Genomic DNA, 27,234 nt, shown 5'->3' on the forward strand with positions numbered 1-27,234 from the left:
AGGGGTTTGACAACATCTGCAGTCAGTAAGCAGCAGCATGCGCAAACCCGTGTACGATGAACGCTCAAACACGACCATAAATCTAGACGACGAGCCTTTTGCAGCTCACACAAACGCGCTCACATGCTGTCTGCTACAATAACCAACATGATACTGCTTTGTGTCAGCTCACATTAAACCTGCACCATGCTGAAGCCTTTCTTTTCACACGAGAGGAGGGTGGAGAGGAGGAGGAGGGAGGAGGAGGAGGTGGTGGTTTGAATTAGACACCTTTCTTGACATAATTTAAATCATTATTTTACTGCTTTTGAAACTTTGCACATTATGTACATAAACTTCAGAAACAGATAAATAAATTAAAGTGATCAATACAAAACTAAATATTTTCTATGTTGACTAAACACATCTCGACAAATACAGAAAGCCTAAAACCCTGTTTCACAGCGTATCCAGTACAGCACAAAAACAAATCTGAAAATTATGTACAAAATACAGTGACATATGAGCTGCTCACCCTCAGGATTATTCTTTTTTTTTTTTTTTTTTTTTTTCTAAAGCAGCAAATCGTCAGGCCTTTTACATTTTTCACATAACATCGGGGCACGGCATAGAAAAAGCTCTGCTTGCATTAGTGCAGCATTAACAACACAGTGTTGTTATTTCAAACACACTTACAAAATGAACACAGACTAACCTCAACAGAAAAACTAGCCTGAATAATTTAACTTAAATAATAAACACATATAAACAACATAGTAGCAATTTGAGGCTTTGCACAATATGCTCTGTGGTTGACTGTGCTGTAAGCATAATGGCCGGGTGGTGGAGTTTATAATTTGTTATTATTTGGTTTAAGAATCGCCCCTATGGCCTGATTAACCTTTAGCTGTTGATGAATGCAGATTGGTTTTAGGTCGTCATCACCTCGGGTCCGACATCTGGCGTAAACAAACACGCGTTTTCTTATAAACATGTAGCCTAGAGCTCAATAACAGAATAGCTCACACAAATATGACTTGTTTTTAAAAAATAGAAACTGACACAAAAGTGATAAACAGCAGCCAAAAAAAGATCCATTTGTCTACGATTTCCGGACTTGTTGCCCTTGGGCGCATTGCGTGCCTTTTCAGTCTCCCAGCTCCCTCCTCCTCCTCCTCCCTCGCCTTCTTCTTGTTCTTTGCTGCTTGCCGTCATCCGGTATGAGGAGGCCACTGTGTCAGCTGGCGGCATTAGGCAGCAAACTCCGGGGTTGGTGTTGTGCATTATCAGTGCTGGGCCGCGCTGAGCGGCTGTGAGCCCCTTCACCATCCTGACACACGAGCCACGAGCCGAGTTGAGGGCCGAGGTCTCTGTTCACATGAGCTGTGACTGTTGCATAGACTCTTGGTGTGTGGTTGGATACCATGAGGTGTAGCTGGGAATGTAAGATCCGGTTGTGCCCACTGAAGTCTTCACGGTGGTCGGTGTGCTCCAAACAGGTGCCACCGAAGGAGAGCCGCTCGAAAGTCCACGGCCACTGGCTAAAGCGTTGGTGTCAATTGTGCCACCGCCTTGCTTCATCAGTTTCTTGAATTTGGATCGTTTATTCTGAAACCAGATCTTCACCTGGAAAGACAAAGGAAATCATTTGGATGAGGAAACTGAAACTGAGGTTAAGGAGTAGACTAAAAAAGACAGTTGAAATAGAATTACGCAGGTTTTACGCACATTTTACGCACACAGCAGAATTCATTAAACAAAGTCAAGATCAAGAGAAATGACATGTAAATATACGGCCCATGATTATGATATTATTGTGATATTATCTGGTATCATCCGTCTATATATAGCTATAGTATAGCCATAATAATAATAACAATATTCGATAATAATAAGATTGCATGTTGTGAAAAAGTGTCCCTGGGTGTTCCTGCAGAGTGAAGTTATTTGTGAGTATGTCTCGTGGACTTGCCTGTGTCTGAGTGAGACCCAGCGACGCTGCAAGCTCAGCTCTCTCCGGTAACGCCAAATATTGAGTCTGTTGAAATCTCCTGTTCAACGCTTGAAGCTGTAAACTCGAATAGATAGTCCTAGGTTTCCTAATCTTTTTCCCTTTCCCATTGAATCGAACCTCTCCGCCTTCCACCACTGTGTTTTTCTCTGTTTCTGGTGCTGAGGGAGACAAAAAAGAGCAGAGAAAGGGAGAAAAAAATTAGGAGGCAGTTGTGGCCAACCGTGTTGCGCAGCAATGAATACTCCAGCGCTGTACTTTAGGTATAATTACCCTTAATTGCATACATTGTTTATAGCGTTACGCAATAAATAATTACCAAGCCCAATTCCAACGCTTGGGTCGTCTTTTCGATGCAGCGAAGATCGTATAGAGTAGACAGCCGTGCGTACAACAGAAAGTTAATATTTGAGATGCAAAGATGCCGTTGCACACTTACCTGCATCCTCTAACCGAGTCTGTGTGAGTGCCGAGCTGTTTTGGTAGGTCTGTACTGTGCTGAGATATGGACTGGTGGAATGGCTGCCGACGGAGTTTACGTATGGATAACCCAAAGATCTGGGGAACGATGAGCCTGGACTGTAGCTGTCGTGCTGGGTATGACCTGCAGAATGTAAACAGTGCATGGGATAGTGTCCGTGAGACATGGAGGAAGGCGACATTTGTTGACTCGGGGGTCCAAACTCCATGAAAACGGCTTTTCCTGAGGCAGGGCTATTAAGACTTTCTGGAATTGTAGTCATTGTCATCTCTTCTGGCGGTTCCCCTTGTCTTCCTTTTGTTGTTTTCCTTCTATGATCTCAGTGAAGGATGTGTCCCAATTTAAGCCGAACTGATTTTTTCTCTTTCCATTCATAAGAAAATGTAGTTTGTGCCTGTGAAAAGTCCTAGGTATGATGCTGTGGACCAAGACAAACTCGCTCAAAGGTTTGAATCTCGGACTCATGAATATTCATCAAAGACTGTCGCTGATTGGTCCACTCTCTCCAAGAGGGAAGCCGATTGGCGACGCTGAGGCTGGGTCCGAAGAACCTGATAAAGTCAAGGAAAACCACAAAACCTCAGATTTCTTGACATGTCAAGATTCACTATTAGTATTATTATTATCATTATTATTATTATTATTATCAGTATTATTATTATCAGTATTATTAGTGTTATTATTATTATCAAAATGCATTTAATACCAACATCCATTTTGGACAGCAAATAATAACAGTACAATAGAAAATATTGTACATTGTCAGGTGATAACATTTTTTTCTGATACATATTTTTATCGACACTATCCAAAAAATGTAATATTCGATAATACAGTAAAGGTAGGACTGTCTCATATCCGCCTAAACGTCATGTAATAAAGTTAAATAATATTTCCAGCCTCGTTAAAGCTGCCCTGTTTCTGCTGGCCAGTTTGATTAAAGCTTTCTTTTTTTTTTCCTGATTAAAGCTCCCCTAATGCTCTATCAGGAGGAAGGTGCATTAGCATAACACTAGTGTTCAATTTTCATAAGTAGCTCTGTAATTAGTCATGTATTTAACACTTACAGTGGCTTGAGGTCTCGGTCACACCTGGCAGCAGTGGGATGTTAAAACAGTCTGCTCTGATGTCAAATGGTTATTGGTTCAGGTAAAGGCCCAATGATGTTTTATAACACCTGAAAACATATAACAACAACACAGCCTATACATAATATATAGGATATATAGCAAAATAATGATTGTTTTTATCTGGCCATTAAGTAATTTAATAAAAGTAGTCTACTTTAATATTTCAACCTGACCGAACTTCCTATTAACTGACTTATTTTTAATACAATATAGTGTATAAATTGTTTATTCCCTTACTCGGATGGATTTTACCTTCCCAACTTCGCCTGTTTTATAACACAGCCATGCATGAACGCACACAGGCCTATTGTCTTATCACCTTCAAATGTTTTCCAAGCGACTTTACACTTAACACACCTTCTATCTCAATCAATTAATGGTAATAATTTTGTTAAACACATGGCACCTTTGATTAACATGAATCTAAGTGAGGGTGTGGGGGGGTGGTGGGTGCGGCCAGCCTCCCACAGCCCAACGAGAATAATTATCCATGGACATTTGATCTAATTGAACTGCCGGCTGACAAAACAGGAGACATTTTTCTTGAGCTGCATGCTCAGACCTCCACACCGTCAAAGCTCAAACAGGATCAGTGCAGCAGCCACGCTATATCTAAAAACAATACCTTCATTTCAACAAGGAGGTTTTTTTAAAAAAAAACAGGCAATGTCTAACACTTACTTAAAAAAATCATGTGATGGAAAAGGAGCAGATAAATCCGCGCCATCCGGGGTCAAAGAGCCTCCACGGGTTGCACTTGGTGAAAGAAGAAGAGGAAAGTATCCAGCAGCTCTTCATATTATTAGGATTCATTTGCAGGCTGCAGCTCTTCTTCTGGTGTCTGTGCAGAGCAGGAACACAGCCGAGCTGCTCCATCCGCAGTCCCCCCATCTCCACCTGAATAACAAATTAAAGGCAGTTAAATTCCGTCACTGTCATTATCAATGTAATTACATAATTGATCTCAAAACAGAACTAGGCAAGTTGCAAAATGTGTTATCAAAAATGCGGGCTCTGACATCACGGCGCGTGTGCCACAGTGTGCCAGGCGGCTGCGGATGCCTGAATTTAAAGATTTCTGTGAAATATTAGGCTATAACGAAAGATGGTTCCTTGTCCCCCTCTAAAATAGGCCAATTTGAAGTGATTTCTCTGGAATTACTTTCGAAAAATGCTTCAAGATTTCCTCTATCAACAACGACAATGATAATGGTAGTACAACCAATAATTATCATCTTCCAGAACAGAGGACAGATTTTTATGGGTACTTGGTGGGTGCGACTGATAACTGTCATTACTTTCCCACGATTATAGTATCTGCAAACTGAAACGCGGCTGTGAGCAAAACCATTAACAGAACAGAGACAGAATTTGCAGGGAAAAAATGTAAAAATCATACCCCTAGAATAATACTAATAATAGCAATAATAATTAGAGGCTTTTTGGTGAGGTAAATGTCCTGTAGGGCTGAGGAGTAAATGTAGTTCCGCATACATTATATTAATTTTATTGATACCTTTTGCAAAAATCAATCATTTACAAAGTGTTAATTTGCTTGCCACCTAAGGGATTAGCTATTTATTTGAAAGATATTTCTCAGGGCATCCTCGGTGTCATTAGGATGAGCAGGCGTGTGATAATATTACCACTTTAATTTAGAATTTGACTCCTGCGCTCGCTGGCAGGAGGGCAGCATAGGCCAGAGCGGTCCCTCCTGCAGCATGGCAGCGCAGCAGGGCTCTAACTAGCCGCACTAAAAATAAAGTCCTCCATGCATGGATGGAGCGCGGAGGCAGAACTCATTAGGAGTGAGTAGCTCTGTGGCTGAGGGTGTTTTAACACCTGCTGCTCTTCACCTGAAGGTTAGTGTGCACAGAGGTGGAGAGACGGAGAGGGAGGGGTGGGTGGAGGGGTGTGGGACGGAGGGGTGAGGAGGTTTTTGGGGTTGGTGGGGTGGGGGTAGTAAACGGGCCAAGATGTCACAGACTTCATTTCAGTCCGGTGATAGAAAGCCCTCCACAACTACCATGCCAACCCACATTTTAACAGCCACCAAATATTATCCCGACCGCGGTGCACTGGTAAACCGTGTATCCATGCTGTGTGCAGGCTCAGCCCCCTGTGCTCCGTGCACACTCTGCATGTGAGCAGTGATTAATTATTGTCGTTAGAGGTGCAGGCAACTGTGAGTTTTTTTTTCTTACTTCCCTTCTTCATGAAGGAGACATAATGCAGCTTTAAAACATGCACTTGTATATGTTTTAACAGGATGTGTTTATGTGAGTTTTTTTCAGCTTCATCTTAAATAATTTATGCTGATATTTGACCATTTCAGGCGATTATAATTAAAATCTGCAAATGAAAAGTTACACAGAAAAGAGCTTTTTAAAAATATGTATATATTTCGATCAACTTTTCTCATGTTGCATTAATGTCCACCTGAAGTGTACGAAAAAATAAATTGTTCCCACACTCTCTGCTGTTTTTAAATGATTTTTTAAAAACATTAATACAGTGGCTCATCTTTCTCAAACTGCCCATTATGGACATTTTTACCACATCACCTCAACTCCAAATGCAAATGTAGTCCGGCGACTGACTTCCAGCAGAAATGTCACACTATATGAAGGTTGTATTTCACATTTTAAAGGCAGTGGATCAAACAAGTGAAATTGCCTTTTGTTCTGCTTCCTGCCTGACTTTGCTGCTCGCTGCAATCCTGTAATTTGTGGCGTCAATGAACGCAAACTAGATGCACTACAATTAACTCGATTCAGTGTCTATTTTCATGTTCAGTGTGGCATCAAAATGTGAATTGATTTTGTTTACCGAGTTATATGTAAACAAAAAATAAATCATAATATCTGAGAAACAAGATTGTTACACTGGTTAATTGATTGCATTATCATAAGGGCCAGGAGAGATGCTGGAAGAAAATTCGTGTTTTTTTTTTTTTTTTTTTTTTTTTTTTTGGGGGGGGGGGGGGGGTGTCTGTTTTTTTTTATGGTTTTTGAAAATACAATACAGTCCAAACCAAATTTACTGTCTGACAGTAATTTAATGTATTTTTTAAAAAACATTCTCAACCAGTTGAGTCTCAATCAGATTGGTTTTATTACCTGCAAGTAGAGTCACACTTTCTGGTTTCTGAAATTAAATAAAAATAAGAAACAATTACATGATTTATTTCTTAAGGGCACAGTCAGGCATTTTTCCTTTTAAATTAAAGTTTATTCAGATGATATGGCTTCTAAATTAAAAATAATTTTGTGTTTCTCAGATTATTATAATTAAACAGGTGTAAACATTAATAACTCATTCATTTAACTAAAAGACTGAATGTGATAGCAGCTTCAAATCCTGTTTTAAATTTTTGTGTTGGGCTAATCTGTTATATTAGGGTCACTGATTATGCTTATCATACACCAAAAAGTAGAATATAGTCCTTGTAGCTAAAAATATTAAGAATGTTTTCTATAGCTATTAAATAATGATATAGTGTTGACCTGTGCAGGAAAGTAATGTTTGTTTTGTTTGTTTTTAGACGCTGATGACCCTGTGAGGAAACTGCATCACATCCATTGGGGATGAACTGATCAAACACTCCTGGTACTCCAAAATGGACTTGCTGCTCTCAGGACTCTGTCTGCTCTATTGTTCTTTGTTTATTTTTTAGTATTTGTCTTTTTCCTTCAAGCAGAAGCAGAGCATTTGTACAAAATTAAGAGCCCCTGTAACGCTGTCATTCCCAACATATGACATCTCTCGCTGCAAAAACGTGTTTGAGTAAAAAGCAGGAATCTATCATCCACATGTATAAGCTGATCACTGCAGAGTTGAGAAGTCATATTTCAACTCCTTTTCCCCCTTTCAGTGTTCAGAGCAGCTTCCTGCTCAGAAAGCTGGGGTCACAAGTGTGGAAAAGCCCCCAGCGAACTGGTAGAAATGCTGTCCCCATTACAGCAGCAGCAGGGGTCAGGCCATGGCAGTAAGCATCCAACCTGCCCCAAATTGGCTGCAAAATGACCAATTACCTGAGTGAAGGTTGGTGGAGAAAGGACTTGGAAAATATGGCTTTTTACTTAATTCAGCAAAACTGTAAAAGAAACTAGTGTCACATTGATGCGTCACACTCGCACACATGTTACAGTATCCCATCTGTTAAGTCAAGATCTGAGCATTAAATCGTCAACTTATCAGAAAATCAATTTTAAAGAAAATCCAAATTTAATGGACTCTTGGTTTGATGTGAGAGAGCTGGATTGCAGGGATAAAATCAATATAACACGGCTGTAAGCTGGGGAATTATTTCACCAACACTAGAACAACGACTGACGAAACATCTTTACATGTATCTGTCTAATTGAATTAATTTCCCTGCGAATGGAGAACATGCAAATTTGGAGAGCTGTGCTGCTTGACGTTCAGCTGCCACTGCGCCTTTAGTCTGAAACCCCCTTTTTAGTTTTTGTTAAGAGTTAAGTCTCCAACAAAGACAGGAAGGAGGTCAGCACTCAGCCAACACCTGAATGCGCCTCTCTTTTTTGTGCTCCCCCTTGATCCCCACAGTCTGTGCCTGTCATTAGTCTTAATGATGGAAAATTGTCATGTTGATACAAGTCTTGCTCTCCCCCTCTCTTCTTTGTATAAGTAGAAGGTGGAAGCTCCATTTGTAACAAAGTTCTTTGTGACTAAAAGCCGTGGACATTGCATTTGTGCCGGGGGAGAAAAAAGGCTGTAGATGCTCTTTCCATAGCTGGGATAATTATTCCTACTGTGACCTTAATGATTCGCTCTGTTCATCCTGCATCTCATCCACGCGCCAGGCCCTCAGCAGAGCCCTGTGTCAGGGAATATGAAAAACCCATATAATGAAACCATTTTGGCTGATGGAAAAAAAAGGCTACTGAAGCTGCACTTGCTACAAAGACGGCTCAATTATATGAGTAATTGTGATAATTTTCCCTCCATTCACTGCTTTCTCTGAAAGGTAAAAAACACAGATGCTGAAAGGGAAATTACTTGGACAATATATAATCTGTGAAATGGTCACAACAGAAAAAAAAAGGTGACTGTAAGAAAGTGTGGGACTATAAATAGGTATGTTAATGCAGGGCACATAAATACACCCTCAGAAGCTCACAGACATAAACAAACAGCACTACCCTTGTGAAAAGAAAGAAAACATGCAACAAATGACCATTGGGAAGAACATGCTAAAAGTAGATATGCAGCTGCCAGAAAATTAAACCTCCTTCTCCTTCCTATTGACAAATTTCAGCTCCTGAAAATGCACCCCCATCTCTGGCTATCATTTGTTGTTCTCTGACAGGAAAAGGATAATTACCTCTCTCAGAGGCAGGACGACTGACATGCCCTTTAGACTTTGCCATGAATGCAGAGGCTTGATAGAAAGCTTATGGAATAATTTTGTTCCTTGCCTTTCCTTTATGTTCGAGAGCATGTTTTGTTCCAAAGAACTCAGAGATGGCAGTATTGTAGAGTGCATTAAACCATGGGTGTTCATACTGTAAATATGACATCCCCGTGTCTATCAGCCTCTCCATTCGAGGGAAAAACTCCACAATGCATTAAAATTTCAATTTCATCTCGCTGGGGGACAGGCAAGATAGTGAGATATGCATTACTTTTTCCTTTCACAGTGGGTGTTGGATTAAACACTTCTTCCTTCCCGCTTTAAAAAAAAAAAAGCTCTTCTTTTCTATCGGGCAGGAGCGAGGCCATAAATTCAAGTTTTGTGGAGACAGAAATTTATTGTATTTCTCTGCCATATGTATATCTGCATAAAAGCAAATACTAAATTACTCCTCACCATGTCCTGTAAGACATACATAGGCTGCGTTCTTCCTCTACGCCAACAGATTCTCCATGTTGTTTAATTATGTCCATAACCCCCCGAAAAAGTGCAAAACCTCCCACATGTATGGCCGCTGACCCCTCAGGCACTGCAATCTGGAATAAATCTTTCCAGACAAGCAGAGCAACATTACAGCCTTGCAGCTCAAATACTTGTATCACACTCAAATGATGAGTCTCTGTCACACACCATGTCATCAGTTTCACCCCAACCCCCCAATAACTTCCGTCCCATTGAGCAGCCTCGTGTGTTACGGGGGCCAAGACAGCCAGAGACCCCCTGGTCCTACCTGATTGTGCCTCCTGTAACATGGAGAAGCGGCTTGGTCCCACCACCAGCCTATACTCAGCATCGCTTTTGTGTAGCACACAAACACACACACACACACACATGCCCACAAACCACCAATCTCAATTCAGCGCACCCCACTGTGCACTTCCTGACAGCCTCCAGAAATGTTTTCAAGTTGTCAAGTCCCTACAGTAATCGTCCGGGAGCAGAAAATACAATAAAACAATAATCATGTGATCACAAATTTAGGTTATGTAAAGACTGTAAGAATAAAACTGTTTGGATTGCAGGCTCTTTCTTTTTCTGTTTTCATTTTGTTTCACACTGAAATCTGGCACAATATTTCAGTTGTTTGGTCACTTTGACACAGAAACAAATAGGCTTTTCAAATCTGCTTCTTTGAAGTTGCAGCTGTTGAGACATTTGAGCATGAATTCAGTTTTATAAACAGCTTAATTTACCTGGTGGTTAGGCACAGTATGAAAATTATTAGGAAGGGGAGGACTGTGTATTTTCTTTTTGCTGAGGGGAGAGTTATTTGACTTTTTGAGGCGATTATGTGCGAGTCTTTTAACCGTTTCTCATACCCAGGTTCATATTCTATTGAATTTATTCTAATACGTAGCAGGCTACAACATAGTCTCATGTAACTTTCAATAACAGTGATAATTTAGGAGATTTTGGTTTGAAAAAAGGCTTTAATGTTCAGGTAACTGGATCCATTTTACTATGTTTGCCAAAAGTTTGGCAATAACTAATTCTGCTTCTAATGTGCAAGTTGGTGGCACAATGAAAATTATTGCTCCAGTGACATATTAATGTTTAAACAGGACTACATGATATTTAGTTGTTTATGTGTGATATCAGAGGCAGGCTGTTGGAAACTCCAACAGGAAGGCGCTCCTTTTTTGAGAAGTGACACATATCTTTCAGCCTTACTCCCTTCCCCAGTCATTTTTATACTCTCCCTGAACAGTTAAGCATGCATTCAAGTGCATAATGCAAAAAGTCTGCACTAAAATGACTTCTTGTCGTGGTCTTGTGAAAACCTTAAAAGTATATCTATGGTCATTTTTCATGGACTTTATTGTTATTTTACCTTTACATGCTCCTCTGTTGAGAGCTCAGCATAGAGAGTGTCATATGCTGTACACATTTTAAAGCCTCCTGTGGCAAACTTGTGATTTTTGGCTATTTAAATAAAATTGATTTTGGCTGTGATAGTCGAGAAATCCTTTGGTTAAAGCCAAAAGGTGTTTTGGTGGTGGGAAAAAATAAAAGGACTGTTTTCCTGATGGACATTATGAAAATTATTGGGGTGGTGATGGTGGTGGCTGTGCTTTATGGTTAATTTTTGTTTTTGTTTTTTTAAGTACCATCCTCCCCAGCATTATTAATATATTCTTCAAAGTCTCTGGATTTATAGCTCAAAAATTAAGACAACATTAAGACTTACTTTGCCAATAATAACTAAAAATGGACAAACAATTTGCACTCTAATTTAAACCTTGATGCAATTTTCAAGCAAACATCAGGAGTGGAATTCCTAAAATTATGGCAAACAATAACATAATGGGCACTGTTTATTGAATATTTCAAGTACTCTATATTTGTGGCTTTATAAGACTAGAGTTTTAGAAGAAAATTTTCTCAGAACTAACTCTGAGATAAATCTCCTGACACTCTCCCTTCAACAAAAAGAAAAATATAACACGCTCCCTTTTTTGACTTCCTGCTCATCCCTTTATTTTCGTAATATATGTTTTTGAAAACATTGTTTTTTCCCCTCACAGTGGCAGTGTGAAAACTCCTGATCATACACGTGATTCACGGATGCAGGTATAAATGCAGGGTCTATAGCGTTGCCCCAAGGAGCACAGGCTACACTGACCCCCAGACAGAGGTGGTCTGACTATGTTCTTCATAGCCAGCAGTCTGATATAAACCAGTCTGACCTACAGCTGTACCTCACAGATATTACTAGCCAGAGAGCCTCATGTTCCAATTACACTGCTGCACCGCTGCCTGAAGCTCAGCCATCTATGGAGAAAGCTAAGACAAGGCTGTCACAGATTTTAATAAATGTAGGGAACGCTGCATGGGAAAAGTGTTGCTGTCTCAATAGAGTGACACAGACAGGCCAAGGCTGTCAATGGAGCCCCTAATGACAGAGTAAGATAATGACAGACCCCAGTTAGAATCAGCAGGAAGAGGAAGATCAATCTGCAGCCAGAGAGGGAGGGATTGGAAGGAGGGGGACAAAACTGTGGGCTCTTTCTTTTCTATTTTCTCAGTTTTAGCTCATCTCATACATATATCTCTCTGCTGCAGCTGGCTCGCACCGTGGCAGGGCAGCTCTGCATTAAGCGCACAGTGGATCAATAGCCATTACAACTCCCTCACAGCCTGACACATCGCAGGGCCACAGTTGACATTTCACTCAGGGCCGCATTGATCCCCAGTGCACAATATTCCAGCCCCCAGTTAGCGGCCGAGCCTGGGGTCTGGCTGGAATTGAAAAGCGAGGGAGGGGGGTGTAAAATGGCGGAGGGGGTGGCTAACCAGCTGCCCGTGCTACAAGTAAACAGCACACCCCTTGATGCATTCCTCATTTTCAATCTACTGGTTTTCCTGCCACCACTGGCAATCTGAGAGGCTGTATCAGAGGATCAAAGCTTGACCTATGCGAATTATTTATACATGCATTGTATATGTGTGTGTGTGTGTGTGTGTGTGTATAAGGCAGAAATAGCCACACTGAAATCACTGTTGATAGCATCTTTGCAGACCAGTGGAAAAGCAGACTGGTTTGAAAAAAAAAAAATCTAAAATAAGCATTTGCTGCAATTTAAAAAGTGGGAGTTTCCAAGAAATCTTGCTCAAAATAAACATGGAAAAATACTAGACAACACAACATTAGTCACAATTTGACTTAATTTCTTTTTAATTGCCTTCTGAGATGCTATCTCTGTGGTCAGTTTGACTTTGCAGCATGATCGCCAAAGCTGGCGAACACAAAGTGCTGAATTCATACTCATACTGCCGCTGCAAAATGTAAGGTAAATTATTTTCCAAAATGTAAGTAAGTGTCCAAGAACATGACAATTCTACAGTGTCACTGAAGATGTAAAGACCACATTATGAAAATAAATACTGAAAACATACCACATTTTGATGCAGTAACAAGTATTTCTCCTGGTGTATATTCCAATAGGACACTTTGTATGTAGTCTAAAGCCATGTAAAACCTGCCCATCTGAAATTTGCATTGTTTTTCTTCATAGTGAATGGCACATCAATCACCTTTTTGAGGAAAAAGCATTATCTCTGTCTTTGAGGACCCATCTCGCCGTGCACAGTGGGCTGTGTGTTCACTGTGTGAGTTCTCGGAGCATTTTAGTTAAATGGAAGGAGAAAAAAAAAGTATCTTCTCATAACTCCTCTGCCCACGATCAGTGCTGCTGGGTTTGATTTCTAAATTGCACTTCATATTTGAAAAAATAGGGGGATTCCCAGGCAAAATGACTGCAAGAGATTAAATACCTGCCCGGTGTGGTGCGACCACATTGTTCGCCAGAAAGACTGATGGAGGGGAAATTCTGTGGAGAGAAAAGAAAAACATGAAAGTGGGGGTTTCTTTTTCTGAATAGCTTATTTGAGACATTTTAATCATGAAATAAAGGATACAGTCTGTTCTCTCCCTGCAGTCTCTACAGTACATTTAATGTATGTGTGACCATGCACCTGTTGAGAAAATGCATATTCAAATCAGGCACTCTGATTACATTACACGTATGATAATGAAACCCTTTCACATGTGTAATATATGCACCACCTCTAACACATCTAAAACGATATAAATAAGTGAAATTACAGGGGTAAATATTGTAGATATACCATAACGAATTTACAGTTCTACATGTGAATGAAGGAATGCATCAGATTACAGGTCTAATGTCATAATTGAACTCTTCTTCTGGGCAGAAATTTGATTTAATCAATTGTTACCACCTGGCTCAGTGTTTGCAACAACATGAGAGGCCAAACACAGCATGAGGATGTAAAAAGCGATTTACTAAATATTACACGTATACCAACACACCTTGAATATGTCTGGACCCAGCAACACCACGCAGCAGAAAAAGACCTGCAGCTGCCTCTGAATCAGATCCTCATCTTTAATTTCTATGTGGTCGGATACAATGGCTGTCGTCACATAGTCTGGGGTCATTATGTACTGCGAGAAGGAGAAAAAAAGAAAGTGTACATGAAGATGAGAACAGGTCTGCAGTCACAATGCTCCCATTTAACATGGCCGGGGGGTGGGGGGCTGGGAGAGTGGCGCAGCGTCTTGCCCTCTCTGTCCAATTGTACGACCCAGGACGGCCCGACAGGGAGACACCGGAGCCCCGCAGGCTTACAGAGGACTCTCACCGTCAACACTCATATAATGCTGCTTTGGCACAGACTCACAAGTAAGACAAGGCTTTACTCCAAGAGCTGCTGGCATGTGTCCAAGTGGCATATGGATATATGCCAGGGCATGGGATAGATCTAATGTTTGTGGTGTGCGTATTGTTTGAATTGTTGATTGTCGCACAGAATTAAATACAAACCAAAACCATAATACTTTCCCATGAAGAGCATAAACTGTATTCTTAGAGGGAAAATCTCTAATTTATATGTTACATAATTAGAGATTTGAGGAATCATTTTCAGTGCAAATGAAAATTTTCTCCAAGCTAGATTTCAAATTCACTTCATAAAGCAAGCCCTCATTCTGATTCCTGTCTTCTTTGTGATCCACCTCTTTTGTCCTGCTCCAAAGTCACTTGTTCGACTGGTCAATGACTGTGTTTTTCTCCCTCGCAGTCTCACAAAGTCAAATAGATGTTTTTCGAAGCCCAGACTTACGATGATGTTTGTGTGAATTATTCAGCCTTTGCTTTTATCAAGTAACAATAACCTGAAATACCCTAATGCAGAAATAGCAATTCAGAGAGAAACTCAAACTCACTTTTCTAGCCTCAGCCATCTTTCTTGGTAAAAGAAGTTGTCAAGGCATCAATCTTCGCAACTCATCATTCACCTCTGTTATTCCTGGTTGTATTGTGATGGAAATACACAATGCTTTGATATACAGTAGCTCTTGAGATATTGTATGTGCGCTCTACATTGACTTAAGGGTTGAATTTCACATTGAAGATGACTGTTGAGAGTCACCCTTTGGACAGTGAAGGCAGAACTATGCCCTGGCTTTACTCAGAGGAAACACCTGCAGAGAGGAACACATGCTGGTCGGCAGGGAAACCTCTGCTGTCTATTTTGCACTGATGAACTATTTCCAAGTTTAGAGGACTGTGACCTTTTTTCTGAACATTTGTAGCTCTGGATATTGTTTAAATGGTCCACCAGGGAGAAGCTGACAGAAAGGCATGTAGTGTTAGCAGCGCGGTTCTTTTTGTAGTGAGCAGCAGCGGTGGTTGATGGAGGTTTCTGCAGAGGGCAACAAGCTAAAGCCTGGGAGGAGCTTTGCTGTGCGGCAGCTCAGCCTCTCTGGGTCTGTGTGAGAAAGTTTTCTCCCTCCACGCAGCCTGGTTAAATTAGCCCCAGAGCCAGAGTGTGGACAGCAGCTGGAGTGCAAGAGTCAGCTCTGGCAGTGGTGATAATCAGCAGGGAGGATGTGGAGAGAGAAACCCTCAGGGAGGAAGGGGGTTGGCAGAGAGAGGGGGGGGACTGAAGGGGAGGAGGGGGGATACGGGACTGTGATCTTACAGACCCAATCAGAATCCAAGTGGAGCCGAGGCCTCATGCAGTGTAACAGCACACCATCTCGCTGCAGCACTCAACGTCCTGGACACAGAGCAGGTCTCCTCCCTAACCGGCTGCTTAACCCTTTCAGAGTGTGTGTGCGTGGCTCCCCTGGCCCTCATTCGCTCATCACCACACTAATCAGCCTCAGAGACAGCAGCTGCAGGGAGCCCCACTCCTAACCTGGGCTGGAGAGGCTGTTATCCTCAACGAGGGGAGTGCAAATACAGAGCTTAGTGTTCTCAACAGGAACCACCGAGCATCCACATGTCTGACACTGGCTTCTTCCTCTATTGTGCCACATTCAGCTCAAAGTGCCATGTAAACAATGTCAGCAAATAATGTGATTCTTTACCAGAGAGCAGTGGTACTCAGATACTTTACATGTAGAGAAAAAGTAGTTATATTACAATGTGAAAATACTTTATAACAAGTCATGTACTAATGATTTTATTTCAGTAAAGCACGAAAGTATCTAAAGTACTGTTTACACCCCTTGAGATTATTCTTATTATTAAATTACTGTAACTATTTAATTTATTTTTTTTTTTAATTTCTGCATCATGACACCTCCCAAAAAAGAGAAAAATATTTAATTTCCTCCAAAATGCCATTAAGTAAAATTTGCATTAACTATAAAACTGAGCTGAAAACCAAGCCAAACAGCAGTGACTGCTGTTACCCCAGAGAAACAGCCTAAAAAGATGAGAAAACAAGGCATGTTTTCTATCCAGCCTGAAAACTCCTTTTCTCAACTTTACTACTTCACTAGTTACTGCTCACTGCCTTTATTATATAATTAGGTTATAATCAGTTGATGCTTAAATGTGTAAAACAGCATTTTAATGTATTAATTGCTCCTGGTAAGGTGTAACAATTTTACATTACTGCTGTATAGTTTATATATATGTATGTAATAACTAGCTGTCAGATAAATGTAGTGGAGTAAATAATACAATATTTTGGCAGTGAAATGTAATATAGTATAAGTTAAAATTGGAATGGAGTGGACATACTCAGGTACAGCTACCTTAAAATTGTATTTTTAATGTCTTTTAATCTGTGATTTATTGCAAAGCTTGAGTGGCCACAGGTCAACAATAAATCAGTAGAAGTTTAAATAAAGACCTGAATGAATGTAAAGGGAAAAGAATAAAGTACTGTATTCCCTACTCGCGCCGGCAGTTGTGGAATATCCTCACTAAATCAGACCGTAGGTCAGAGCAGCTCAGAGGTTGCACGCGACCAGCGGTTCATCAGTGTGTGCGTGACACATGAACATGATGGAGGGTGTGGAGGAACGTCCGGACAGGTGGGGTCAGAGCCAGGTTTGATTACACAGCTGCTGATCCTCCACCTCAGAAACCCAGAGACAAACCAGCACCCCCCCAGTCCTGCCCCGGTCCTTGAATCCATTCATCCACTGATAAAACAGACCCGGGTGTCGGATACTGTACAGCACACTGTGCCCTGTGGTCCACTGCACAAAGTCACAAAACTAATCTGACTTGACTTTCTGTAGAGTAGTTTTAATTTATGTTGTTGTGTAAAGGCAACAAACATGTTCAGAGTCCGCACAAATGAATTACTCTTAGTCAACATCTCCACACAATGTCTGGTCCAAGAAACATTTCCACCAAAGAATTTTGTGATACTGTAAGAGCCAATGCGCTCTCCGAGGCCCAGCTTGACATGACATGAAGCAACGATTTTATGTTGTCTGTCAAATATAGAGGGGAAAAAAAATCAATGCAACTTGACAGCATTACATAAAGAGCTTTTGTGCCTTGATATTTCTTTTCTGCCTGTGTACTTTTGTCTGGGGTGTACAGAGACTCGTTCTCCAGGCCCAGGGGGAGCAGAGCTGGCGAGAACAATGTGGGAATCCAAGGAGGAAACGGCGCATGTTGTTTTTTCTCTACAGTTTCTGCTGTGACTCTATAAGAGGCTGCATCTTTACAGACCATTTCATACGGCTACATCATCCATCACAGCAGACAGGTTAGACTTCACCTTCTGCACAAAATCCCCAACTTGACCCCTGAATACTTCTGAGTTGAAGACGTTCAAAATAAACAGTGTCATGGATGTGAAACCCTTAAAAATACAGAAGTAATGTGCGGGATTAAGATCAAATCAATTTAACATGACATTATTTTTGGCCATGTCTGAATACTCATGATTTATTTCTCTAATCTTACTCTCTCTCCATCGTTTTCAGTGCTGCCAAATGCATTTTGTGGCTTTGTAATGGGCGTTTTTGTAAATTAGCAGCAATACACCATATAAATTGATAAATTGACATTTAAGTGCATTATTGCATCAAACACTCACTCAATATAATGAAAGTAAGTGCATCCATCTGCGCATCATTAACTACAAGAGCAGTCCACATTTACAGTTTGATGGGAATATGGGAAAAAAAAATTCCAGGGAGCTGACCAACCACATACTGTAGTAGCCTCCATATAATCTGATTACAGCTAAAACCTGAGCTTAGTCCTGGTGCTCTCTCGCAGAGGTGACAAAGCTATGAGTGCTACTGACTGCCCAGGTGCAACAAGGCAGCCTGGGCTCGGTGTGTCTGTGGGGGCCTATAACACTCCAGGCTTCACCCTGCAGAGCCTCAGCCACGACAGCGTCTCACTCTCCCTCTTGTCCAGAAGAGGATCAGCAGCGGCTTAGAACTGCCCAGGCTGCGAGGTGAACAAGTGGGGCTTTGAGGAGCCCTCTGCCAGTCAGACGGAGAGCTTCAGGCCTCCAGCCCTCAGGGGTTAACCTCTCAGACTGCCAAGCAAAATACTGCAAGAGGCTTGCAATTACACAGACAGTCAAAGGCCACACGCAATTTCCAGAGCTATTTACACAGTTAGAAGCCACCACCCCCCACACACACACCCCCAGAACTGCCAAGAATAGGCAGAATTAAGATGGTAGTGAGAGGTAAGGTAGGCTTTTAAATACCCTTTGCCCTCCTGCGGCTGTAAACAAAGCAACTGAAGGCTGCAACATGTGAGTTAAGTTCAAATAAATTCACAAATATATTTTTAAATTCAGGGAGTTCACACAGTGACAGGAGCATCTATTGCAATATATTAAGAACTACTGAAACTTTGGGAAGCTTAAAATGTTCAGAGAAGTTTTGGATCAATTTAATTGTGGGGGTGGATGAGCCTCTATCCTGGTAAATGTAATTTTATACGATAATATCAATGTGTACATCTGAGTAGTAATGAGATAGGGGGGAAAAAATCAGCAACACAAAATTAATCTCTCTGACTTTTGTCTTGACTTAATGTTCACACTGAGGTCCTAACATGTGAACAGGGGTCAAAGACAAAGAGATGTATTCCTTGGTAAACTGGCATATCTCTGATGGTTTACAGACTTATATGGTGTAACAGTATATCATATCATGTACTGCATTATATTACAAGCCTCCCATTATTGTGCCCATCACCTGTACATTAGATAGTGTATCCAGTAACATGCCTTGGTCCTGCTGCACAGCCATGTACGATGAGGTCGTATAAAACACAGTCGTACCTCCTGGCGGGCCGGTGCAGCGGTGCCCCCATGGGACTGCAGGGGCCCCAGCAGCCTCTAACCCACACAGCTGTTCTCCAGGTCTGGAGCCTCTCCAGAGCCCTAGCAGTTCCTCCTGCTTTGGGGACTGCCCGCCTGGGGGGGCAATGGAGCACTAATAATAACAACATCCAACATGCAGGCCCGGGGTCAGACACAAACTGTGACCCTCCCCATCACAGCACCAGAACCTGGACAGGAGCCAGGACACAGAGCCACATTGCAGCCTGGGAGAGCAGGGTGAAGAAGGGTGAGGTGGGGTAGAGGGGGGCGGGTCTGTGGGTGGCTGGAGCTTTCAGGGCTCCTTTCACTTCCTGCTTAGTAAGCCGCCACCATTTTGGGGGGTGGAGGAGGGTTTGAAGAGTGGCTTATTATGCAGGAGGGAGGGACTGTTTTTTGGATATGGGTAGATTATATTTGGAGACTTGTAGGTGGTGTGATAGCTTGGATTTCAAAATGTGGAGGCCAGATGAGAAATGATGAATGTCATACCTGAAAAGGATAATGTCTCAATGGTAAACTGCTCACTGGGGGAAAATAGCAACAAGGCGAAACCATTTTGCTTCTCAGCACCTGCTTTTTGCTGTGGCACACCCACACAAGCAGCACTGAACTGCAAGGATGTAAGTATCTTAAATGACAGAGTCAAGAGGCAAAGCTGTGTCTGTTCATGCCTCTAACTGCAGCTTCTGGGAGACCCTGAGCTTTACTGGATTTAGCACTCATGTCCATGAGTAAAATACACTGTGAGCTGTTTATTTGGACTCCAAATGATCAGAGATCACAAATTCACATCAAAGAAAACTGGACTTCATGTATGTCTCCCTGTATGAAAACAGAAACAACAAATTCCTGCTCTGAATAACAATCCCGAGTTTGTTATTTGCAGAGTACAAACATAGAACTCCACCCTGGTCGGGTCTTACAGGTCGGCCAGCGGTGCACTTATGGTTTCTCACACACTCCGTACGAGGGGGAATACTTGGCCCTAATTAGCACTGAGCATCTGGCAAATGTCAGTGTGTGTCTGCGTGCAGCATTCCTATTTACTTAGTAAGCTTGGGTTCAGCTGGAAAAAAACACTGTGAGAGCTTTGCAGTGTTTCAGACCGGGGTCCTGGGAGTGTTTTGTTATCGTATCGTGAGTGACATATGTGTAAAGTAATAGCAGTCTTCTCACTATCCCCTGATTCTTGTGTACAGTTAAGGTTTACTGAGCATTTCTCATTCTGTTGTACACCAACCAAACATATCCATTACTGTGTTAGTGCAGTAAAAATACACTTCACATGGATTTGTTTAATTCAGCTGAGTGGCCTTTTGCTACTGATTTTGATTTTGTCATCAGCCGAGTCGAGAACAAAATCGTTGCTCTATACCACTGATGTCTACATCTATTACCTCAATCACTATTAAAAGGATCATGTTCTCTGTCTGTTTGCCCTCCAGCCAAATAATAGGTTAATCACTTCTTGTGATTCTAAATTGCAGATGAAACTGAAAACCTCACATATGAGGAGGGAAAAAAGCAGAGATTAAAACTACACATAATCTGACTGGATTTCTGTTCCTATAAACTCAGCAGAGAGTTTATGGGAACATGTTTGGCTTCTACTGCTGTTATTCTACAAAGCCACCTTTCTCTTGCTCCCTTGAATTTTGATATGAAGTAGCAACTGATCCCTTCTGATGCTCATCGTATGCACTGATCGTAACACTGAGCTCACTTTATATACAAAGTTGAAAACGATCCAACGTGTAAACACCCAGGTGAAATGCTGCACAAACAACAAAGACAAGCACAGTTCACAGCGGTTCAGCACACTCCCCGTGAAGCTGCAGTGTGGCAGCAGACAAGCACAGTTCAGTCCAGTCGGCTTGATCGCAGCTCCGATCTCCAACCTGACAAGATTACACAGAGGCTTCCTGTCTCCTCGGCCGCCCCGATACCATCTCAGTCTGACTTCTCCCTCCCTTCCCCATACGGTTCTGTCCCAGCCTCAGATAGCACCAATTACAGCCTAATGGGACAGTTTTAATAAGAAAACTACATCTAGAGAAGCACATGTTCATCCAACTCCACACAGCACGGCTCATTTAAGAGATTAATACGCAGGCAGGCCCTGCAGTACAAGAAAAGTCAGTCTTAAGAAATAACAGCTTAGTCAAAGAGGTCATTCATGTGCAGATGAAAACGTAAAGCCCACTCTTAATGTTTTCTGTTGATCTCTATTACAGAAATAACTTCACAATTAAATCCTCCGTGCTGTGCAGAACATTGACATATGAATGTTTCCCATTCCTCCACCTAGTAATTACTCACAACTCGTTTTTATTTAAGTCACACATTGAAAATTAGTCCTCCACAGATTTTTCAACAAACAAGCCTAACTTCCTGGTAGATGTTATGTCATATTTTACAGCTGCACATGGAGTAAATTAAAACCAAATGCCGCAGCAGGTTCCCGTCATTGATGATTATAAGTAGTATGATGACTCAAAAAGCATAGGGTCATTTGCATTTGTTCAAATCAATTAGAAAAGCACAACAGAGAGAGATAGAGGGGCTAAAAAAGCTAAATTTTGAATAAGCTACTTTGTCTTCATCGGGTTGTGATGAAGGAAAGGATTATCTCTACAAACATGCATCACTTGTGACAAAAATAACAAGTCTTGTCATGCGGCTGTTCACTAACTGTCAATCATGATAACAAAATCCAGTGCTTTATGTACACTAACTGATCTATTTTCATGCCATCTGAATAGAAATCCGGCTTAATACACGCTCGATTTGAAGTGCACCATGATCCCAAGTCATTTAGCCGACAGATGTAATCACAACCACAAGCTCTGGTCGTACACAGATGGAAATCAATTACCATGAATATTGCAAAAGAAAGGAAAAAAAAAAAACATTGGCACTCGGAGAACTTAATCATTTCATGCACATCTGCCATTTGTTCTAAATCAGAATGAACACTTGTGCCTGTTTATTGAAGGAGATTAAAGACTTCCTGTGTGAAAACATATTCTGTGGAAGAAAAAAAACCTTTTCAGTTGTTGCTGCTATTTCTGTATTTGCTGATACTTCAGTATACACTTCTTGAGGAATCATGTCATGTTTAAGGCAGAGCGGTGAACCAGCAGACTGGACACCGGGGACATCTACTGCTAAACTATCAACACCACCACTTTCATCACATCCTTCACTTGAGCAAATTACCATATCAGCAGCCTGATCTCAAAGCGGTCCAAGAGACCACAATCTCCGCTCTCTGACGCACAATTAAAAGATGTCAAACTCGGTTTCTCTTACACTGTTTTGGTCCTGGCTGTCAGCGCATCAAACATTATCTTAAAGAGGACTCATTTAGCAGAGAAAAGGGACTGGCCAGGTTCAGTGATGGTGAAAAGGGGGCTCAGTAGCCTCGGGGTATGTGGGTAACCAAGGAGCACAAAAGAAAATGAGGAACACGATAAGCAAAGCAGTGATGGTGGGAGGGTGTGGTGTGGAGGGGGACCCAGCTCTCCCCTGGGAACCTGGGGGCTAAGACGCTGGAGCTCCTCCACACAGGTATCATGTTCGGCAGGTCCTTCAGGACGGCTGGGCTCCAGTCCAAAACTCCCTGACTGTCTGCCTCAGCGGAGAGAGGTGGAGGCGCCATAAGGTAACAGTAGCAGAAATGCCAACAGGTGAAACTAAATATTCAAGTCAAGCTTGATACCTGCTGGCTGTCATTTCACAGAATGATGGCATTAAGCCTTTCTGCCTGCTTTAATGTAAGTTACATCCAATTACTTGCATGATTAAACATGCTGAAAGTGAGGAAATGCAAGCATTAATGGACGTTCCTCCCTCTTTTTCTCTGAAATATGAAAAGTAAGAGAGGGGCGACTGAAACCCATGAGAGTTTCAGACATAAATCAACCTCCCACATATCCACTCTGACACAACATAATGGACAGACTGTGTCCCCCTTACAAAAGCGCAGCAACTAAGGGCCCACTGCTGGATCCACCGTAATAGCCTTGACTCTGGGAGAAAGTGCCCTGTCTTCTTTAGATTTCAATTCACTGCAGCTGAATGGCTGATCAACTGCAGAGGGGGAATAAGCTGAAATAGACATGCTGAATATTGCACTTGTCACCCTGGATGTGGCTTTGTTCTTTATATATAAACCTGACATCTTGAAAAGCTCTAAATCTACAGAACAGAAATACTTCTGTGGTGTCTAAAATGCTTACATTTTAACACAGAAATGTGCTGTACTCATCAATGAAGGCACATAATGCAATCTGTGCTATTTTCAGGTTTGACTGACATTCAACATAGACAAGGGCAAAAAAAATCTAAGAGTGGACAGCCGATGTTTAACAAAATAGTTAAATTCATGAGGCTAATAAAATTTGATTTGAAATGATATAGCATCATGAACACTAGTGAGGTGCATCATATCAAAAGCACTGCTGCACGTTAACGATTCTTTTCATTATGGATTAATCTGATTATGATCAATTAGGTCAATAAAAATGTCAGAAAATAGTGAAATATGTGTATCACAATTTCCCAGACCCCAAGCTGGCATCTTCAAATGCTCGATACCAGAGAGTAGTTGGTATTTATCCTTGAAAAATGACTCACAATGATTCAGTTCAATTCAGAAGTTTCAAATGAATAAATTTTCTTTTCTTTGCTTTCTTGCTGATACTTAGATGGCAAAGTTGATGCCCCTGCCATGTCTGTACGTTTTATATGAAGCAAATGCCAGCAGCCGGTTAGCTTAGCTTAGCACAAATACAGGAAACAGGGGGAAATGGTTAGCCCTGGCTCTCTCCTAAAGGAACAAAATCTGCCTCTGCCAGCACCTCTAAAGCTCACTAATTAACACGTTGTATCTTGTTTGTTTAATCCAATCAAAAACCAAAGCGTAAAAAACACATAATTGACAAATCAGTTGGTTGTCAGGCAGCAGGTGTACTTCTCTGCAAGAAAGCGAATAAGCATATATCCCCAAATGTCTAATTTCTCCTTTAAATAAAACAATCACCTTCATACTTTGAGTATTTACAGGCAGGTGCAGTGGGACCACGAGGGCCTGGGATAGACCTGGTGTGTGAACTACTGGGGGTGGGGGTAATTAAGCTTCTGTAAACTCAACTGTGTGGTCTGAAGGAGCGAAAGGGCTTTCCCAACCTTCTGACAACTGCACAGAGGCCTGCAAATCGTCCAAACAATCCACATGCACACTAGTTTGTTCTCGTCCACCAGATATGTGAAGACTGGAGTAGCTGTGTCAACATGCTGCATAAAAGCCTGACGATGGCTCTGTTAAGTCACGTGTCGCTAGTGGAATTAATGAGACATCACATAAACTCATGAGCCTACTAAACAGTAAATGCCACTTCCACTTCTAGCAGGCCAGTCGGCTGAGCCTGTGTGGTACAATGCGAAATGTGCACTCACAGCAGAAAAGGCAGAGGAAACTACAGTGAGATGAGGCCCCTTGTGGCCACGAGTGGATTCAATCAATCTGAATTAGAGATGTGAAGGGTTCCAAGGTTTTGTCTTGTTTCAAGTGGAGAGCGAAAAAATTGAAAATTGACCTGGAAGCCTTCATTTAGTGACAATGTGCTAAAGTATCATAAAGTATGATGAGTATTCATCACAGTGATCTGCACAAGCGGGGGCAATACAGTGGCACAAAGGTTTTCAATTGAAAACCATAATACTCATTAGTGTAACACTCAACCTCAGCAGCAATCAGAAGTTGCATTAGCTGCGAGCGGGTTCCTGGATAAAATTACAGCTCTAAAATGGCTAAAAAATAATACAACACATACTGAGAAATGCATTAATCAGCCCAGCCAGGCCAGCTGAAAGCGAATCAAATTCTATATGAATATCTATGTATTGTATCCTTTACATACATGCTGCATTCAAGGGGCCATTTAAGTTGTAATGTGTTCAATATCTTCAGTTTTCTTTGTAATTTCACGTCATTAATCAGTTTAAGGATGATGATCAGGACAGATATGAGAACAGGCCCATATGCTGAAGAAAATACACCCCACTGTTCTTCCTGAAAAGAAGAATAAAGCTGTGTGCAACTGTAATTTACTTAACTGCTTGTTAGGCATGGGCCAGTCACTGGTTTCAAGGTATACCATGGTTTTAAAAAGTCAAGGTTTCATGTGTGTCATGTTAAATTGACTTATCAAAGACGAGTTCTTTTTGCTCTGTTTGTTTTGTTTGTGTTTCTTTTTTACAGAAAATAAATCAATTCTTTATGTTTTGCGATTGTTGAGCTGCAGGTTTTATATTTTATTAACTTTATACTTTTACTGATGTTCCAAATATTCTGTGTTGTTTAATTAAATTTAATTAAAATAGATTGTGATCAATGGGGGGAAAAAAAGTTGTTTTTCTTACCAGGCATTTCAAAATAACTCATTTTAGAGCTTTGATCACAATACCGCTAAACCGTGATATTTTTGCTTACGGTTATCATACTGTCAGAATCTCACACTGGCCCATGCCTACCGTTTGTGGAACCAAAAGAGTAATTTAGTTAACTGATAAAGGGAAATTCTGAAAAGTCCGACTGTGGTATCTGACTCTGGACTTTACCCTTAAGATAAAGAAGAGTTCAGGGTTCTGCATATTCTGTAATAAAAAAACATACTTTATACACAAACCAGAAGATGGAGAAGCTGAGAGTGATATAGATGGTGAGTTCATCGGACATTGGGTTCATCACAAACATACATTCATATACATTCAAAGCTGTAACATGGATTATACTTAGTATAACCGATGAAATCAAGAAATGAAACAAGAACATTTTAATCTTGTAGGCTGCAAAAACTTGAAGAACGGATAAAACTACCTTCAACAGTCATGCCTTAAAATAAAAGTACTAAAATAGTTATCAAAATCGACGCAGGGCTAATTTCAACAACTTAACTACCACGAAGGTTTATAAACTCTAATAGGCTACATCATGAATTATTTATTGATTATAGTTTGTACAAATGAAATGAATCTGCAAACTAACTTATGACTGAAGCTTTAAAATAAACGTACTGAAGCAAAAAGTAAAGTGTAGCTAGTAGAGGTAGCTATAAACTAGCATAAAGTTATTTAAACAGGTTAAGTAGCCTAAAAATTGTACTTATGTGAAAGTTACTTACCACCACTAACATCAGGGCTGGGCTGGCAACAACCGGTTTTTGTAAAAACCGACCAGGCTCATTTCACAATGTGAAGAGCAGGTAGACAAGAGTGTGGAGAGTGGTTTAACGCAGCCGAATGTCTGACCTAACGGTCGGCGGCTCCGTTGCATAATGGGTAATGTAGGCGCAAGGTTTTAATAGGGAAAAACAATGGCTAGAATTACTGTAGTAGTACTGTTCCAAGGATGAAATACTAACTGGACAAAGTAGGCAACTGTCAAGGAGCCATAGACCCTTTAGGGCCCCAAAAGCCCCAGGTGTACTCTGCTGTTTCTGTCTACATAGTTTGATTAATGACAAATTTGTTGGGACTGTGGACCACTTGAGTAACTACATTACCATCTATAATATCAAGAGGGAACCTGACTGAAATTAATTTCAAGATCTTAGTTTTAAGTTTAAGTTAAGTTTATATTAAGCTCATTTGCTGTGTTTTTAAAATGCTTTAATTATTTCTGTCAAATAATTAACAGAAAACTTCAGGCATGGTTGCAAAGCCTGCAAAAACAGTTATCCTTATTATCAACAGATCTGACAATTATTTTCTTTTGCCTAGGTCAGTCTATGAAATGCTAGAAAACAATAACATATGGCCATTATTACTTCCCGAAGCCTCAGCTTGGTGCTATTTAGCAAAACATTAGCACGCCAATAGGCTAAAATAAGATGGTAAACATTATATCTGCAGTATATCTACCTATATCAGGTATATACCTAAAAATTAAACATATCAGATTGTAAGGAGGTTAGCAGGCTAATGTGGGCGTTTAGCTGTGCCAGTGCACAACATCACAAAGCTGCTAGCACGATGTAGACTCTTAGTTTTGTGTTTTTAT

At 41.1% G+C, this 27,234-nt stretch overlaps 1 protein-coding gene across 1 annotated transcript; it reads right to left on the reverse strand.

The window, feature by feature from the left end:
• Window positions 1-281: 281 nt before the first annotated feature.
• dlx1a (distal-less homeobox 1a) lies at window positions 282-26,816 on the reverse strand. The gene is made up of 8 exons (XM_018684797.2): window positions 26,357-26,816; window positions 13,873-14,007; window positions 13,314-13,369; window positions 4,283-4,498; window positions 3,539-3,648; window positions 2,430-3,022; window positions 1,952-2,151; window positions 282-1,605 (listed from the first exon to the last, which is right to left on the reverse strand). The coding sequence occupies exons 6-8, from the start codon at window positions 2,737-2,739 to the stop codon at window positions 1,354-1,356; spliced, it is 762 nt and encodes a 253-aa protein (XP_018540313.1). The 5' UTR covers window positions 2,740-3,022; window positions 3,539-3,648; window positions 4,283-4,498; window positions 13,314-13,369; window positions 13,873-14,007; window positions 26,357-26,816; the 3' UTR covers window positions 282-1,353.
• Between the last annotated feature and the right edge of the window lie 418 nt (window positions 26,817-27,234).

This window comes from Lates calcarifer, linkage group LG1 (assembly GCF_001640805.2).
Source record: "Lates calcarifer isolate ASB-BC8 linkage group LG1, TLL_Latcal_v3, whole genome shotgun sequence".
Taxonomy (NCBI): domain Eukaryota; kingdom Metazoa; phylum Chordata; class Actinopteri; family Centropomidae; genus Lates; species Lates calcarifer.